General features: G+C 39.8%; 1 protein-coding gene across 1 annotated transcript; it reads left to right on the top strand.

Annotated features, from left to right (window-relative positions):
• The first annotated feature begins 527 nt into the window (after positions 1–527).
• On the top strand, positions 528–17,175 carry LCE6A (late cornified envelope 6A). Its single transcript, XM_053447838.1, is given in 3 exon segments — positions 528–666; positions 1,149–1,416; positions 17,150–17,175. Coding segments are annotated over 2 exon segments (273 nt in total). The 5' UTR covers positions 528–666; positions 1,149–1,169.
• Positions 17,176–18,117: the final 942 nt, after the last annotated feature.

Below are 18,117 nucleotides of genomic sequence, written 5' to 3'. Positions count from 1 at the left end.
AAGGAATTGTGTAAAAAAGGTGATAGGACAAATATGTAGGTCACCTTGGTCATAAGCAGCTATAAAGACTGTGAGAAGTGTCTCTGACATTCAGAGTAGGGAGGACTCGGACGTGGCCTATTGGACCAGGCAAGTCATCATGGAGGTGGTGGCCTTGAGCTGAGTGGTAGAAGGCATGGGTGAAGAGAGGGGTTGGAAAGAAGGGTTTTCATCAGATTTGGGTGATATTGAACTTGGTCCTTCCCCACCTGTCCTAGAGAGATCTCCACAGTGATCAGATCCCTCTCAGTCCACAGAGACTTAGCCAGTGTACCCACTCCACTCAGGCCACACTGAAGGTCACAGTCTCTGTTCACTCATTTGCAAGGGTTTCCCTTTGGCCCACATCCTGCTGCATTCCACTGAGGAATTCAGACCTGGGAATTGTGAAACATCTGCATAAATAGTCCACGCACAGCTGCCCTCCAATAATATGTAGCTGGAAGGCTTCAGTGGAAGATGGATAAAAGGCCTCCAGACTCCTCCTCCTGGAATGATTTGTCCACACATCCTTCTCTAGGGTGAGGCTACCTCTGGGTGAGGAAACACTTGCATGTCCCTCACTCAGATGTGGCCAAGGCAGGCCTGATCTCTCCTCTTCTTCTGCCCAGGGAGTAGATAAGCCAGGTAAGAGAGCTTCGGGGCAGGGAGAAGGTAAGGGAAGTGGTCCCTACAAAAGACCTCAAATGATTTAACATGGAAAAAAGTAATAGAAGTCAGAGTGTTAAAGAAGCGGAGAAGATATACCCAAGCTTAGGAATCTCAGGACAAAGTAAGACTTAATGAAGAAAAAGAGTAGAGATTCGTTATTCCTTTACATCTGACCGTGGTGGACCCTGGTCTGGGAAAGTAGACAGTCTGCCCAATTCAGCTGCACTTTGTTTAAGAAGAGGATTAAGTTAATAGCTTGGTTGTTGGTGAGTGGGTCCCCTGGGAGTTCCCACCATGGCTTACTCCTCAAATGTACCCACTCAGATCCATTTCTGTCCCTTCTAGGATGGATTTAGCAGATTGTAAATGCCAGCTCTATTTTGACAGATCCAGCCCATGGAGAAAAGAAACAGATAAGTCAAGGACCTGACTTAATTGAATTCTCTTTTGCCTTCTAGCTTCCACTCGCTAGTCCACTGATGTCACAACAGAAGCAGGAATCCTGGGAGCCCCCTAGTGCTCCCAAATGCTCACCTCGACAGTGCCCAAACACCTCCCTGGCTCCCTGCTCTGCTCCCTGCTGTGACCTCTGTTCAGGAGGCTACAATTCTGGTTCCCAAAAGCCCGGGGAGCAGAGCCCTGGCAGCTCTCAGAAGGCTCACCACAAGAAGCCCCGCTGCCTCAGTGGTAGCACAGTCTACCACATCAAAGAGGAGGAGTGCTGAGGTGACCAGCCCTAAGGAGAGGGACATAGGTACAGTGGCTCTCTCTCATCCACCTTTCTGAATTCACGTTGCTGGGAAGCTCAGGCTTGCCCCCTCTATTTAGGGCTGGGAAACGCTTCCTGGTCCCCATAAGCTGCACTCCTACTATTGTCTTCTATGCACTCAGCTCAGCCAACAACGTGGAGTTGGAGCCCTGGCTGCTGTGAATCCCTGAGGTCACCTGAGGGGCAAAGGCTTCTACAGGTGGATGCTGCCCCTTCTTTCCTTCCAAGATGTTGACTGGTATTGCTTCAGAGACACATGGTTTGAGATTTCTGTCTCAGCATCCTTGTAGCCATCAACCTATGTCATTGCAGAATCCTTACATTGAAAACTTTTGTGTGACAAGCATGCTGAGCACCTACTCTATATTGTGCTCTGTGTTACCAGATATAATAGGAAATTTATCCCTGTTCTAGAAAAGCTTACAATCTCATGGGAGAAACAATGTACATTGTGTATTGAAATATGCAGACTAATAAATATAATTTTAAGGTGATTGACATACTTCTTTTTTTTTTCTCACTTTGTGTGAACTCAAAAGGGGAAAAGAGTATAAAAGGTCAAGGACAGAAGGGAAAGACTCATCTTGATGGTGTAGATCAGAAGTGGTTTCCTTGGAAGGAGAACTCTGAAGCAGAGAGAACATGTTGTTTGGGGAAGCAGCATTTCAACAGGGCAGACTTTAAAGATAAAGATAAAAGAATTTAAAGATAAGCAGACTTTGGTGTTGGGGATGGAACAAGGATGAGGATCTTTCCAGGTAGAAATGATACTTCTCATGTGCAAGTGGGACACTTGCCCATGACATGGGTTTCAACTTGGCTAGACTGCCGGGAGTGAGATGATCATATGAAATAGCTCATAAGCCAGGTATGAAACTGCAACTCCCAAAGCACTATTGTCCTGGGGCGGAGAAGACCTGAGATAAAGCAGAGGTACCTGGCAGGGCTTGAGGCTCAACACGGTTGCATATCAGTATAAGTTCTAGGTAATAATTTTTAGTTGATTCTCATTTTCTGAGGGAAACTAAAAAAATGTTTCTAACCCAGTCCAGCAGATTCTATTTCCCAGCCTCAGAGCAAAGAATCAGCCTGTCTATGATTCCCAAAACACAAGATGTCAATTTTCACATCTTAGCAATCCTTTTGATGGCTGGAACCTTGTTTTTGCCTCTGCTATGATCTATATCTCCATATAAGCATATATAGAGAGCATAATTTTATATAATTATAATTTTGAACGTGTAATTTTTCTCACTATACAAATGCTGCACACCTGTATAAAGATGTTTTATTGTAAATAAGCATAAGGAAGATGATAAAAACCAACCAAAAATCTTTTTTTAAATTAATTAATTTATTTATTAACATATACTGTATTATTAGCCCCAGGGGTACAGATCTGTGAATCACCAGGTTTACACGCTTCACAGCACACACCATAGCACATACCTTCCCCAAAGTCCATAACCCAACCATCCTCTCCCTAGCCCCCTCTCCCCAGCCACCCTCAGTTTGTTTTGTGACATTCAGAGTCTCTTATGGTTTGTCTCCCTCCTAATTCCATCTTGTTTCATTTATTCTTTTCCTACCCTCCAAACCCCCCATGTTGCTTCATGACTTCCTCATATCAGGGAGATCATATGATAGTTGTCTTTCTCTGATTGACTTATTTCGCTAAGCATGATACCCTCTAGTTCCATCCACGTCGTTGCAAATGGCAAGATTTCATTTCTTTTGATGGCTGCATAGTATTCCATTGTGTATATATACCACATCTTCTTTATCCATTCATCTGTTCATGGACATCTAGGTTCTTTCCATAGTTTGGCTATTGTGGACATTGCTGCTGTAAACATTTGAGTGCACATGCCCCTTCAGATCACTACATTTGTATCTTTAGAAGACCAACCAAAAATCTTATCACCCTAAAATAACTACTAATAATTTCAGGATCTATTTCCAAACTTCATAAAAAAACACAAAATAGGATCATTTCAGAATACTTTGTAACCTGATGTTTTACTTAACAGTACAATGTTAATACACTTACGTGCTAATAAATATTGATCAACACTATTATAGTCCATCCTGTGAATGCACAATGATTTGTGTAGTTTCCTGATTTGGGGCACTTACATTGCTTCCACCTTTTTGCTGTCTAAATAACAGTAAAATAAACATTCTCATTGGTGATTATTCTTAGTAATTTTCCTAAGATAAATTTTTAGAATTGGAATTCTAAAATTGTCAAAGACTATGAAGACTTTTTTCAAACTCTCCTGGAAGATTGCATCTTAGAGGCAATGAAAATGTCTCCATTTAAGAAAATCATTTTGGAGAAAGGGATTTCTTTTGTTCAAGAGCAAGAGTGAGTACTATGTCAAAAAATTACTCTAATCGGAGAAAGACAACTATCATATGATCTCCCTGATATGAGGGAGAGGAGATGCAACATGGGGGGTTGAGGGGGTAGGAGAAGAATAAATGTAACAAGATGGGATTGGGAGGGAGACAAACCATAAGTGACTCTTAATCTCACAAAACAAACTGAGGGTTGATGGGGGGAGGGGGATTGGGAGAGGGGGTGTGGGGTTATGGATATTGGGGAGGGTATGTGCTATGGTGAGTGCTGTGAAGTGTGTAAACCTGGCAATTCGCAGACCTGTACCCCTGGGGATAAAAATATATGTTTATAAAATTAAAAAAAAAAAAACTCACTGGGTAAAAAAAAAAAAAATTACTCTAGTTATGGGCACCTGGTGGTTCAGTCATTTAAGTGTCCAACTCTTGACCTCAGCTCAGGTCATGATCTTGGGGTCCTGGGACAGAGTCCTGCATGGGTTTCTGTGCTCATCAGGGAGTCTGCTTTAGATTCTTTTTCCTTCTCCCGTTGCTTCCCTCTACCACCACCACCACATGCACACTCTCCCTCTATCACTCAAATAAATAAATATTCTAAAAAATTACTCTAACTAAAGGAAAAAAAAAAACACTTTCTGAGAAACTGGGAAAATATCTACCTATTTTACTGTCATGAAATCTATACTTTAAAAAAAATTAAATGCTTTCTCCTATTGAGGGAAAAAGGATGATATTTGTTGAATAAAGCAAGGCCTTATGAATTTTGACATACCATTGCTTGAAATTCCATACTTAGCTGATAAGCTTTAAATATCCTTGATTTTAGATGTTCAGTTATGTTTGTGTGAGAGAATTCTGGGGGAAAAATCTAATTTTTCCCTAAGGAAAAAAAATCAATATTTGGTTGATTGTGCAAAGCTTAATATGTAAGAATGTCTTTTTTTCCTATTTTTTATTTCTGTTCTTTACTGAACATGTAGATTCACCAAATAACAATTTTAAAGAAACGTTTTGACAGAAACAAATTTTCTTTGACAAGAGTACTATTTAATAATTGACCTACTCAGTTTCCCTTAATCAGTATTTGGATTCCCTTCAATAATTGTTCACCTTATATATTATTGCATACTACACTATTTAGTCTGTATCAAATTTATTTTGAAATTTCTACATCAAAAAAACACAGTGGTTTGATCATTAGTTTTCTTCATAAAGTCTGCATTTGACATCCTCACACTTTCAAAATATGTACATCAAAAATGTCAATATTATGAGTGTCTTTTTTCGTGTGGTTTCAGTATGGTTTCATTTTAATATTGTACATTTACCTTTGTTTTATAATAAATGATTAAAAATGCAGACTTCACATTTTGTACAAAATGTCCTATATCCAAAATCTTACATTTATAGGGATAGTCGAAATAGGTAAGTGGCACCACCAGGGTTTTGTTTTGTTTTATTTTGCTTTTGTTTTGTTTTACTATATCTGACATCATACTTTTAACAAATGTCAAGTAGTTCTACATTTTTAACATTTTCTAATTAGAAAATTTCATTTTGACATTTGATATTTAATATGCTTTTTTGTCTAATTTTTTAAAATGGTACTTCAATATTATATGGACTAAATGAAGAACATAGAATTTTTTTTTTTAGAAAGCAAGTTGTGAAATGTTTTAAGGTCCCTTAGTGACTTTGAAAGAGCCATGTTCAATTCACCTGGGGAAACATGGGTGACTAATTTAATAGGGCTCTGTCCTCATTAGTTTCCACTGCAGCCTTCCAGAAGGGACATTCTCACCTGGGAACTGAACTGAGCCCAGTGACCTCACACCTTCCCTCAGAGTGTCCTGCTTTCCTGGATCTCTGGTTGGAAGAAACATGTTCTCCCTAGCTTGGCCAATGGTCACCACTAGGGATGCCAGCCTAGCCCACACCCTGGGTCCAATGCATTTTCAGCAGTTTCCTTTACAATGTTTGACAGACCCTCCTTTACTACATACTATATGCTCTATAATAAAGCACAAATAATAATAAAAAGTTATTGCCTTTACTTATTCTTGTCAAGCTGCCATTAATAAAATATGAAACGAAAATCATCCTAAGACAAAACAAATTTGTCGTGCTGATTTCATCTCTTATTTAGTGGCAAGTCAAGAAATGCTGCCTCAACTTGGCAAGTGAAGAAATAAGGTTTGAGTTACAGTATTTAAAGTTATAGAGGTAAACAATAGCAGCATGAAAAATAAAACATGTCTAAATAAGAGGAAGGGAGGGAAGGGATGACAAACATGAGCTATTCATCGTGCTTCATTAGGGAAGTGAATAGATACATCTAAAAGGACCCAAAGAAATAAGTGCATGCACAGATTATTTAGAATGAAACTTATTTTTTCATATTACAACCTATCAGATTACCTGATTTTTAATTTTCATGTAATGTATTACATTATTTTATAAAATCACATCCTGTTTTTACATACATCTATGTGAGTCCTAGGCCAAACCTTCCTTAACAGAACAAGTACACATTCAGACCTCTGTCAGATGAAACCCTTTTCAAATCTTTGAAAACCGTGAGATCCTATGCAAGTTTCTGTGCCTTTCTATGCCTCAGTTTTCTCATCTAAAAATTAGGCAAAATAATAATATGTGCCTCTTGAAACTGTAGAAGGAATTATATATGATATTATAGGTGACATATTTTGATGTATTTAGCTCAATAAACGTTAGTTGTAATTATACTTGGGATGCAATTAATTGTTTTTGAATATTTTATTTGAGAGAGAGCATGCTTGAGCATGCGCAAGTGCAGGTGGGGTCGGGGAGAGGGAGAAAGAGAACCCCAAGCAAACTCTGCTCTGAGCACGGAGCCCAAAGTGGGGCTCCATCCCACAACTCAGAGATGATGACCTGAGCTGAAATCAATAGTCAGACACTTAACCGACTGAGCCACGCAGGTAACCCATGTCATGCACTTAATTTTTAAAATTGGCTTTTTAAATTCAGGATAGTCAGAGATTTATAGGAAAGTTGCAAAGATGGTACAGAGAATTTCCCATGTTCCCTGCATCCAGTTTCCCCTGTGGTTCAGCTCTTATATTAGCATGGTACAATTATTATCATTGAAGAATCAACATTGATATGTTATTATTAACTAAAGTCCATAGCCATATTCTATTTGGGTTTCCTTAATTTTTACCAAATGTCTTTTTTGTGTTCTTGGATTCCAATCAGGGTACCATATTACATTCAGTTGTCTTGTCCATAGGATCCTTTTGACTGTGACAGTTTCTTAGACCTATCTTATTTTTGGTGACCTTGAGGGTTTTGAGGGGTGCCAGTTAGGTATTTTGTAGAATGTCTCTCAACTGAGATTTGTGTGGTGTTTTCCTCCTGCTTATAATGGGTTTACAGATCTGGGGGAGGAAGACAGATCACAGGGGTAAAGCCATTGTATCAGGGGTACGTGCTGTCAACACGCCATCACTGTCGAAATCGACTGACCATCTGGCTGTGGCAGTGTTTGCAGATTTTCCACCAAAAAGGTGCTCTTTTCCTTTCCCTTAACATATTGTTCCCTTTGGAAGGAAGCCACTAAATGCAGCCCATTCAAAGAGGTAGGGACTTATATTACACCTTCTTGAGGGGACACTACTATAAATTATTTGGGATTTTTCTGTAGAAAGATTTGTTTGTTCTCCTGTTTCTCTTTTCTTAATCTTTATCATTTATTAATATCAGTATTGACTCACAGATATTGGATATCTATTTATTTTATACTTTGGGTTGTAATCCAATGCTCTGCTTTCTGTTTTGTTGTTCATACCCTTCCGGCTTTGGGATCCCTCTCAATCAGTTCCTGCATCCCTTTGACACACCTCCAGTGGTTTCTTTTTTTTTTAATTTAAATTTTATTTTTTATAAACATATAATATATTTTTATCCCCAGAGGTACAGGTCTGTGAATCGCCAGGTTTACACACTTCACAGCACTCACCATAGCACATACCCTCCCCAATGTCCATAATCCCACCCCCCCAACCTCCCTCCCCCCATCAACCCTCAGTTTGTTTTGTGAGATTAAGAGTCACTTATGGTTTGTCTCCCTCCCAATCCCATCTTGTTTCATTTACTCTTCTCCTACCCCCTTAACCCCCCATGTTGCATCTCCTATCCCTCATATCAGGGAGATCATATGATAGTTGTCTTTCTCTGATTGACTTATTTCACTAAGCATGATACCCTCTAGTTCCATCCACGTCATCGCAAATGGCAAGATTTCATTTCTTTTGATGGCTGCATAGTATTCCATTGTGTATATATACCACATCTTCTTTATCCATTCATCTGTTGATGGACATCTAGGTTCTTTCCATAGTTTGGCTATTGTAGACATTGCTGCTATAAACATTCGGGTGCACGTGCCCCTTCGGATCGCTACGTTTGTATCTTTAGGGTAAATACCCAGCAGTGCAATTGCTGGGTCATAGGGTAGCTCTATTTTCAACATTTTGAGGAACCTCCATGCTGTTTTCCAGAGTGGTTGCACCAGCTTGCATTCCCACCAACAGTGTAGGAGGGTTCCCCTTTCTCCGCATCCTCGCCAGCATCTGTCATTTCCTGACTTGTTAATTTTAGCCATTCTGACTGGTGTGAGGTGATATCTCATTGTGGTTTTGATTTGTATTTCCCTGATGCCGAGTGATATGGAGCACTTTTTCATGTGTCTGTTGGCCATCTGGATGTCGTCTTTGCAGAAATGTCGGTTCATGTCCTCTGCCCATTTCTTGATTGGATTATTTGTTCTTTGGGTGTTGAGTTTGCTAAGTTCTTTATAGATTTTGGACACTAGCCCTTTATCTGATATGTCATTTGCAAATATCTTCTCCCATTCTGTCAGTTGTCTTTTGGTTTTGTTCACTGTTTCCTTTGCTGTGCAAAAGCTTTTGATCTTGATAAAATCCCAATAGTTCATTTTTGCCCTTGCTTCCCTTGCCTTTGGCGAAGTTCCTAGGAAGATGTTGCTGCGGCTGAGGTCGAAGAGTTTGCAGCCTGTGTTCTCCTCAAGGATTTTGATGGATTCCTTTCTCACATTGAGATCCTTCATCCATTTTGAGTCTATTTTCGTGTGTGGTGTAAGGAAATGATCCAATTTCATTTTTCTGCATGTGGCTGTCCAATTTTCCCAATACCATTTATTGAAGAGGCTGTCTTTTTTCCATTGGACATTCTTTCCTGCTTTGTCGAAGATGAGTTGACCATAGAGTTGAGGGTCCATTTCTGGGCTCTCTATTCTGTTCCATTGATCTATGTGTCTGTTTTTGTGCCAGTACCATGCTGTCTTGATGATGACAGCTTTGTAATAGAGCTTGAAGTCCGGAATTGTGATGCCACCAACTTTGGCTTTCTTTTTCAATATTCCTTTGGCTATTCGAGGTCTTTTCTGGTTCCATATAAATTTTAGGATTATTTGTTCCATTTCTTTGAAAAAAATGGATGGTACTTTGATAGGAATTGCATTAAATGTGTAGATTGCTTTAGGTAGCATAGACATTTTCACAATAATTATTCTTCCAATCCAGGAGCATGGAAAATTTTTCCATTTCTTTGTGTCTTCCTCAATTTCTTTCTTGAGTACTTTATAGTTTTCTGTGTATAGATTCTTAGTCTCTTTGGTTAGGTTTATTCCTAGGTATCTTATAGTTTTGGGTGCAATTATAAAAGGGATTGACTCCTTAATTTCTCTTTCTTCTGTCTTGTTGTTGGTGTAGAGAAATGCAACTGATTTCTGTGCATTGATTTTATATCCTGACACTGACACTTGACTGAATTCCTGTACAAGTTCTAGCAGTTTTGGAGTGGAGTCTTTTGGGTTTTCCACATATAGTATCATATCATCTGCAAAGAGTGTTAGTTTGACTTCTTCTTTGCCGATTCGGATGCCTTTAATTTCCTTTTGTTGTCTGATTGCTGAGGCTAGGACTTCTAGTACTATGTTGAAGAGCAGTGGTGATAACGGACATCCCTGTCGTATTCCTGACCTTAGCGGAAAAGCTTTCAGTTTTTCTCCATTGAGAATGATATTTGCGGTGGGTTTTTCATAGATGGCTTTGATAATATTGAGGTATGTGCCGTCTATCCCTACACTTTGAAGAGTTTTGATCAGGAAGGGATGCTGTACTTTGTCAAATGCTTTTTCAGCATCTATGGAGAGTATCATATGGTTCTTGTTCTTGCTTTTATTAATGTGTTGTATCACATTGATTGATTTGCAGATGTTGAACCAACCTTGCAGCCCTGGAATAAATCCCACTTGATCGTGGTGAATAATCCTTTTAATGTACTGTTGAATCCTATTGGCTAGGATTTTGGCGAGAATTTTTGCATCTGTGTTCATCAAGGATATTGGTCTGTAGTTCTCTTTTTTGATGGGATCCTTGTCTGGTTTTGGGATCAAGGTGATGCTGGCCTCATAAAATGAGTGTGGAAGTTTTCCTTCCATTTCTATATTTTGAAACAGTTTCAGGAGAATAGGAATTAGTTCTTCTTTAAATGTTTGTTAGAATTCCCCTAGGAAGCCATCTGGCCCCTGGCTTTGGTTTGTTTGGAGATTTTTGATGACTCTTTCAATCTCCTTACTGGTTATGGGTCTGTTGAGGCTTTCTATTTCTTCCTGGTTCAGTTGTGGTAGTTTATATGTCTCTAGGAATGCATCCATTTCTTCCAGATTGTCAAATTTGTTGGCGTAGAGTTGCTCATAGTATGTTCTTATACTTGTCTCTATTTCTTTGGTGTTCGTTGTGATCTCTCCTCTTTCATTCATGATTTTATTTCTTTGAGTCCTTTCTCTTTTCTTTTTGAGAAGTCTGGCCAGGGGTTTATCAATCTTATTAATTCTTTCAAAGAACCAGCTCCTAGTTTCGTTGATTTGTTCTATTGTTTTTTTGGTTTCTATTTCATTGATTTCTGCTCTGATCTTTATGATTTCTCTTCTCCTGCTGGGTTTAGGCTTTCTTTCTTGTTCTTTCTCCAGCTCTTTTAGGTGTAGGGTTAGGTTGTGTACCTGAGACCTTTCTTGTTTCTTGAGAAAGGCTTGTACCGCTATATATTTTCCTCTCAAGACTGCCTTTGTTTTGTCCCACAGATTTTGAACCGTTGTGTTTTCATTATCATTTGTTTCCATGAATTTTTTCAATTCTTCTTTAATTTCCTGGTTGACCCATTCATTCTTTAGAAGGATGCTGTTTAGCCTCCATGTATTTGGGTTCATTCCAAATTTCCTCTTATGATTGAGTTCTAGCTTCAGAGCATTGTGGTCTGAAAATATGCAGGGAATGATTCCAATTTTTTGATAACAGTTGAGACCTGATTTAGGACCGAGAATGTGATCTATTCTGCAGAATGTTCCATGTGCACTAGAGAAGAATGTGTATTCTGTTGCTTTGGGATGAAATGTTCTGAATATATCTGTGATGTCCATCTGGTCCAGTGTGTCATTTAAGGCCTTTATTTCCTTGTTGATCTTTTGCTTGGATGATCTGTCCATTTCAGTGAGGGGAGTGTTAAAGTCCCCTACTCTTATTGTATTATTGTCGATGTGTTTCCCCTACTCTTATTGTATTATTGTCGATATGTTTCTTTGATTTTGTTATTAATTGGTTTATATAGTTGGCTGCTCCCACGTTAGGGGCATAGATATTTAAAATTGTTAGATCTTCTTGTTGGACAGTTCCTTTGAGTATGATATAGTGTCCTTCCTCATCTCTTATTATAGTCTTTGGCTTAAAATCTAATTGATCTGATATAAGGACTGCCACTCCTGCTTTCTTCTGATGTCCATTAGCATGGTAAATTCTTTTCCACCCCCTCACTTTAAACCTGGAGGTGTCTTCGGGTTTAAGATGAGTTTCTTGTAGGCAACATATAGATGGGTTTTGTTTTTTTATCCATTCTGATACCCTGTGTCTTTTGATTGGGGCATTTAGCCCATTAACATTCAGGGTAAGTATTGAGAGATATGAATTTAGTGCCATTGTATTGCCTGTAAGGTGACTGTTATTGTATATTGTCTCTGTTTCTTTCTGATCTACTACTTTTAGGGTCTCTCTTTGCTTAGAGGACCCTTTTCAATATTTCCTGTAGAGCTGGTTTGGTATTTGCAAATTCTTTCAGTTTTTGTTTGTCCTAGAAGCTTTTAATCTCTCCTTCTATTTTCAATGATAGCCTAGCTGGATATAGTATTCTTGGCTGCATGTTTTTCTCATTTAATACTCTGAATATATCATGCCAGCTCTTTCTGGCCTGCGAGGTCTCTGTGGATAAGTCTGCTGCCAATCGAATATTTTTACCATTGTACGTTACAGACTTCTTTTCCCGGGCTGCTTTCAGGATCTTCTCTTTGTCACTAAGACTTGTAAATTTTACTATTAGGTGACGGGGTGTGGACCTATTCTTATTGATTTTGAGGGGGGTACTCTGAACCTCCTGGATTTTGATGCTTGTTCCCTTTGCCATATTGGGGAAATTCTCTCCAATAATTCTCTCCAATATACCTTCTGCTCCCCTCTGTTTCCTCTTCTTCTGGAATCCCAATTATTCTAATGTTGTTTCGTCTTATGGTGTCACTTATCTCTCGAATTCTCCCCTCATGGTCCAGTAGCTGTTTGTCCCTCTTTTGCTCAGCTTCTTTATTCTCTGTCATTTGGTCTTCTATATTGCTAATTCTTTCTTCTGCCTCATTTATCCTAGCAGTGAGAGCCTCCATTTTTTATTGCACCTCATTAATAGCTTTTTTGATTTCAACTTGGTTAGATTTTAGTTCTTTTATTTCTCCAGAAAGGGCTTTTATATCTCCCGAGAGGGTTTCTCTAATATCTTCCATGCCTTTTTCGAGCCCGGCTAGAACCTTGAGAATCGTCATTCTGAACTCTAGATCTTTCATATTACCAATGTCTGTATTGATTAGGTCCCTAGCCTTTGGTACTGCCTCTTGTTCTTTTTTTTGTGGTGAATTTTTCCGCCTTGTCATTTTGTCCAGATAAGAGTATATGAAGGAGCAAGTAAAATACTAAAAGGGTGGCAACAACCCCAGGAAAATATGCTTTAGCCAAATCAGAAGAGATCTCGAATCGTGATGGGGGAGAAAGGGGATAAAAAGAGGTTCAGAAAGAAAAAAAAAGAAAAAGAAAAAAAAGAAACAATTAAAAAAAGAAAACCAATAAAGAAAAAATATAAAAAGGAAAAAATATATATATATTAGATAAACTAGTTAGAAAACGTTAAAAAAGAATGGGTAAAAGTTTTAAAAAATTAGCAGAAGAAGAAAAAAAATTGAAAAACAAAAGAAGAAAAAAAAATTAACTGCAAGGCTAAAGAATCATGAGGAGAAAGCCATGAGTTCCGTGCTTTGCTTTCTCCTTCTCTGGAATTCCGCCGCTCTCCTTGGTATTGAAACTACACTCCTTGGTAGGTGAACTTGGTCCTGGCTGGGTTTCTCGTTGATCTTCTGGGGGAGGGGCCTGTTGTAGTGATTCTCAAGCGTCTTTGCCCCAGGCGGAGTTGCACCTCCCTTACCATGGGCCGGGCTGAGTAATCCGCTCGGGTTTGCTTTCGGGAGCTTTTGTTCCCCGAGCGCTTTCCCTAGAGTTCCGGAGGGCGGGAATGAAGATGGCGGGCTCCCGGTGTCCGGCCCGGAGGAGCCAAGAGCCCGGCGTCCCACTCCTCAGTGCGCCCTCAGGGAACAGCACCCAATTACTCCCATCACCCTGGCCTCCGGCCGCGCTCCGAGCTGACGGAGCCTGCGACTGGTTCAAGGTAACCCCGAGCTGAGAGTCACTCCTCGGCTCTGTCTCTGTAGCCAGCTTCCCTGTTCTAATACCGGTAAGCTCTGCGACACTCAGACACCCCCGATCCTTCTGTGACCCTGTGGGACCTGAGGCCACGCTGACCCTGCATGGGCTTCACCCCGGTTAAGCCTCTGGAGCGATGTCCCTCAGCGGAACAGACTTTTAAAAGTCCCAATTTTGTGCTCCGTTGCTCCGCCGCTCGCCGGGAGCCGGCCCCTCCCCCCGCGGTCTATCTTCCCGTTGCTTTGGATTCACTTCTCCGCCAGTCCTACCTTTCAGAGAGTGGTTGATTTTCTGTTTCTAGAATTGCTGTTCTTCTTCTCTTCGATATCCCATTGGATTTGTAGGTGTTTGAAATCTTTAGATGAGCTATCTAGCTGATCTCCCGCTACCTGAAGTAGTCTCAGCCTGCTACTTCTCCGCCATCTTGACTCCCCCCCAGTGGTTTCTTTTTTAAGCACTTCTTTGCTTTAGGGCACTATTTATTACATGATTCAGGCTTATTTTGCATAATCTTTGCTCCAGACCTAGATTCAGCTATTTGTTTTGTAAGCCCTGGTTTCTTTCTTTTTTTTTTTTAATTAAAAAAAATTTTTTTTTCAGCATAATAGTTTTCCTTGGTTTTGCACCACACCCAGTGCTCCATGCAATCCGTGCCCTCTCCAATACCCACCACCTGGATCCCCCAACCTCCCACCCCCCGCCACTTCAAACCCCTAAGATTGTTTTTCAGAGTCCATAGTCTCTCATGGTTCACCTCCCCTTCCAATTTCCCCCAACTCCCTTCTCTCTAAATCCCCTTGTCCTCCATGCTATTTGTTATGCTCCACAAATAAGTGAAACCATATAATTGACTCTCTGCTTGACTTATTTCACTCAGCATAATCTCTTCCAGTCCCGTCCATGTTGCTACAAAAGTTGGGTATTCATCCTTTCTGATGGAGGCATAATATTCCATAGTGTATATGGACCACATCTTCCTTATCCATTTGTCCATTGAAGGGCATCTTGATTCTTTCCACAGTTTGGTGACTGTGGCCATTGCTGCTATAAACATTGGGGTACAGATGGCCCTTCTTTTCACTACATCTGTATCTGTGGGGTAAATACCCAGTAGTGCAATGGCAGGGTCATAGGGAAGCTCAACTTTTAATTTCTTGAGGAATCTCCACACTGTTTTCAAAGTGGCTGCACCAACTTGCATTCCCACCAACAGTGTAAGAGGGTTCCCCTTTCTCCACATCCCCTCCAACACATGTTGTTTCCTGTCTTGCTAATTTTGGCTATTCTAACTGGTGTAAGGTGGTATCTCAATGTGATTTTAATTTGAATCTCCCTGATGGCTACTGATGATGAACATTTTTTCATGTGTCTGATAGCCATTTGTATGTCTTCATTGGAAAAGTGTCTGTTCATATCTTCTGCCCATTTGTTGATATGATTGTCTGTTTTGTGTATGTTGAGTTTGAGGAGTTCTTTATAGATCCTGGTTTCTTTTATTGGGGAACTGTATTGTAAACCAAGATCTGGGAGCTGATTTTTCATTGCTCCTGGGATGTCATTGCTTCCAGGTCTTCTCAATAGACAGAGCTTGGAAATATATATGTGTATATTAACCAGTGTCTGCACACATACTTACAACTATTTCCGTAGTTATCCATCTGTGTCTATAATAAGCTGAACATGAGTTCATATTGATGTCTGCAACTCTAATTCAATCATGGTTTATTCTAGGCTTTGTGAAAGGAGATTCAAAATGAAGTAAGCAAGCTTAGCTAGGAGGCCATAGAGAAAGGAATTTATGTACATCCTCATGGGACAAACTAACTTTTTACCAGCTGTAAGCCCTCAGCTTGAACTTAACTCCCTCCTCACTATGACACCTAAATTATTCACATTCTTCACTGCAAAGGAGCCCATGTGATTTGACAAGTTTCAATCCCTTACTTGCATATTAACCCAACCAACTCCAGTTAACCTGGTTTCAATCCCTGTTTTACAGAGAGGACATAAATGACAACTGTACTCATGATCTTTTGCTTTTATAAGTCTGCCCATTCTTGATCTTTCTCAGAACATGAATTAGGTTTCTACCTGAATCTGTCTCCAGAATTGCAATTCTAGTTGCCCAAATAAATGCTTGTTTGCTTAAATTATCAATGAATTCTTTCTTAGCCAACACCTATCTATAAACTCTCAATGAGAAATCTGGCTCCTGCCATCCGCCACACAATGACATATTTGTTTAATCCAAGTATCCAGATATGGTGTCTTCTATTTTGAAAACAAAATTTTGAGATGCCTAGGAGTCAGTGCATGATAAATGAGCAATGTTTTCTTGCCTCTAAAGGCTATAAAGACTGCTGATTAAAGAGGAGAGAATGTTGAAGGCTGGGTAAGGATGGGTCAGAGGAAAGACAGGACCTCCTCAGCATCAAGGGACTGAATTGAAATGGATGATCTTTCATGAGGACCTCCACCCTCTAGAGATCATCGCCCAAACAGGCTCTGCTCACCTTCCTCTTCCCACAAACAAGCTTCCATTACATGTTTTGGGCATAAAGCGTGAAGTCATGAACACCGACCAGTGTGGGGCTATAGATGGGAGAAACCTCTCTCCATACCTGGGCACAGGTTAGAACAGGTTTGGATTCTCCCTATGAACCAGAGTGGGTGAAGGCATAGAATCTTTTCCATGAAACTGCATGTGGAAAATCAGAAAGCAATGGGGGACAGGCTATGAGTCAATAAAAGGGCATAAATATTCAGTATGTGACCCACATAGTTACTCTACCTCACACTAATGATTAGTTCTGAACTTCTTAGCAGAGAGAATATATAGAAAGACAAATGCTCTAACATACATAGTTTTCAAGGGAAGTCTTGCACTTCTAACATTGATGCCTGAAGGAAATTGTTTGCAGTGGTCAGCTATATACTTAAAGTCATTGCTAGAACACAGCCACAGAAGCAAATGGCAAACCACTAATGTTTTGTCTCCCACTGAAAAAAGTGCATAGCATTAAAATGAGACGCTGCTTATGAAATGACAGAAAGGGTCAGCCAAGGAAAAGGCAGATGCCTAAAAGCAGAAGATCTTCCAGTTCTAGTAAGAACTTGGCTCACCAGGGATAGAATTCACCTGTCTGTAAAATGTGACCAACAAAATAACCTTCATTCTTCATGTTGGTATGAGATAAGATAAAGGAGCCTAGATAAATGTGTTGTTTACTGCTTTGTTCACCCCCTGCTCAGGCGTTATCTAACACCTGACCAGTATAGGATCCCCTCAACACCCACGCTCACACACACAGTCTAACTTCTACACTTCTCTACTTAGCATCTGCCATCCCCCGCCTTGAAGCTTTGGCAGGCCCTCTCTACATGTGCCTTTAATTGTCTTCATTATTCTGATTGAAAGTTCTGGAATTTCTACCCTTATCTCTGACAGGTTCTTTCTGTTTTGTTTTGATTGCCACAGGACAAGAAGTGATTGACACACCCTAAACCCCATGCAAACTCAGTCCCTGCCTGGATCAAGCATTAACTATACTGGTTTCTCTGGTACATAGTTTGCTCTCATAGGTTTGGGGTGAGTGAATTGTAGGGAAATTTCCCCATTATAGCTTAATATAATAGCCTTGATATGAAAATCATTTCCCAAATATTTGACTGGAATCTACCTTAAATTCTTGCCTGATCCATCTCAGTATCCATTGTCACAGCTACAACCCCAACCCATGCAAAGCCCATGGGATTTCTGTAGAAGGTGGTGGTAGTCCTTAGGGTGAGACAGGAAGAAGGTTGTGAAATCAGCTTTCCTGAGTCACTGACACATTTTCTTGGCATTCACAAATCTTTGAAGAAATAAAAATATAGATCCTCATCACTGAGGGGCATTGAACTAGCCAAATGATTAATAATAATGATAAAGTATTATAAATATTATAATAACAACAAAAGACAATGAACTAGCCAAATAACAACAACAATTAATTATTATGTAAATAGTATAACAAAGGATGATGAACTAACCAAATAATAATTATTATCATAAATATTATAACAACAATAACACAAAGAGCAATGTCAGCAATCTGTATTTACACAGAGCTTACTGTGGAGGAACACTCTTCTATCACTGTACACATGTTACTCATTTAATCCTCACAACAGCTTTATTAAATAGATACAATTTTTATCACCATTATAGATAAGCAGTCAAGGCACAGAGAAAACAAGTGACAAGCCTAATGTTGTACAACCACTAAGTAAGGGAACTTGGAATTAAAAGCCAGGTGATCTGAGTGCAGACACTTAGCTCTGATACTGTGCCCCCAAGAAGGCAGCGTTGGAATGAATAGGTTCTCTTGCTATCTATGTCCCTCACCTCCCCAACCAACCTCAAGCATAAACACTGAGTTGGAAATCAATTGACCTTATATTAGT

This window comes from Lutra lutra, chromosome 4 (assembly GCF_902655055.1).
Source record: "Lutra lutra chromosome 4, mLutLut1.2, whole genome shotgun sequence".
In the NCBI taxonomy this organism is placed as follows: domain Eukaryota; kingdom Metazoa; phylum Chordata; class Mammalia; order Carnivora; family Mustelidae; genus Lutra; species Lutra lutra.
Note: the sequence above shows the minus strand (reverse complement) of the source record. Positions and strands in the feature narration are given on the sequence as shown.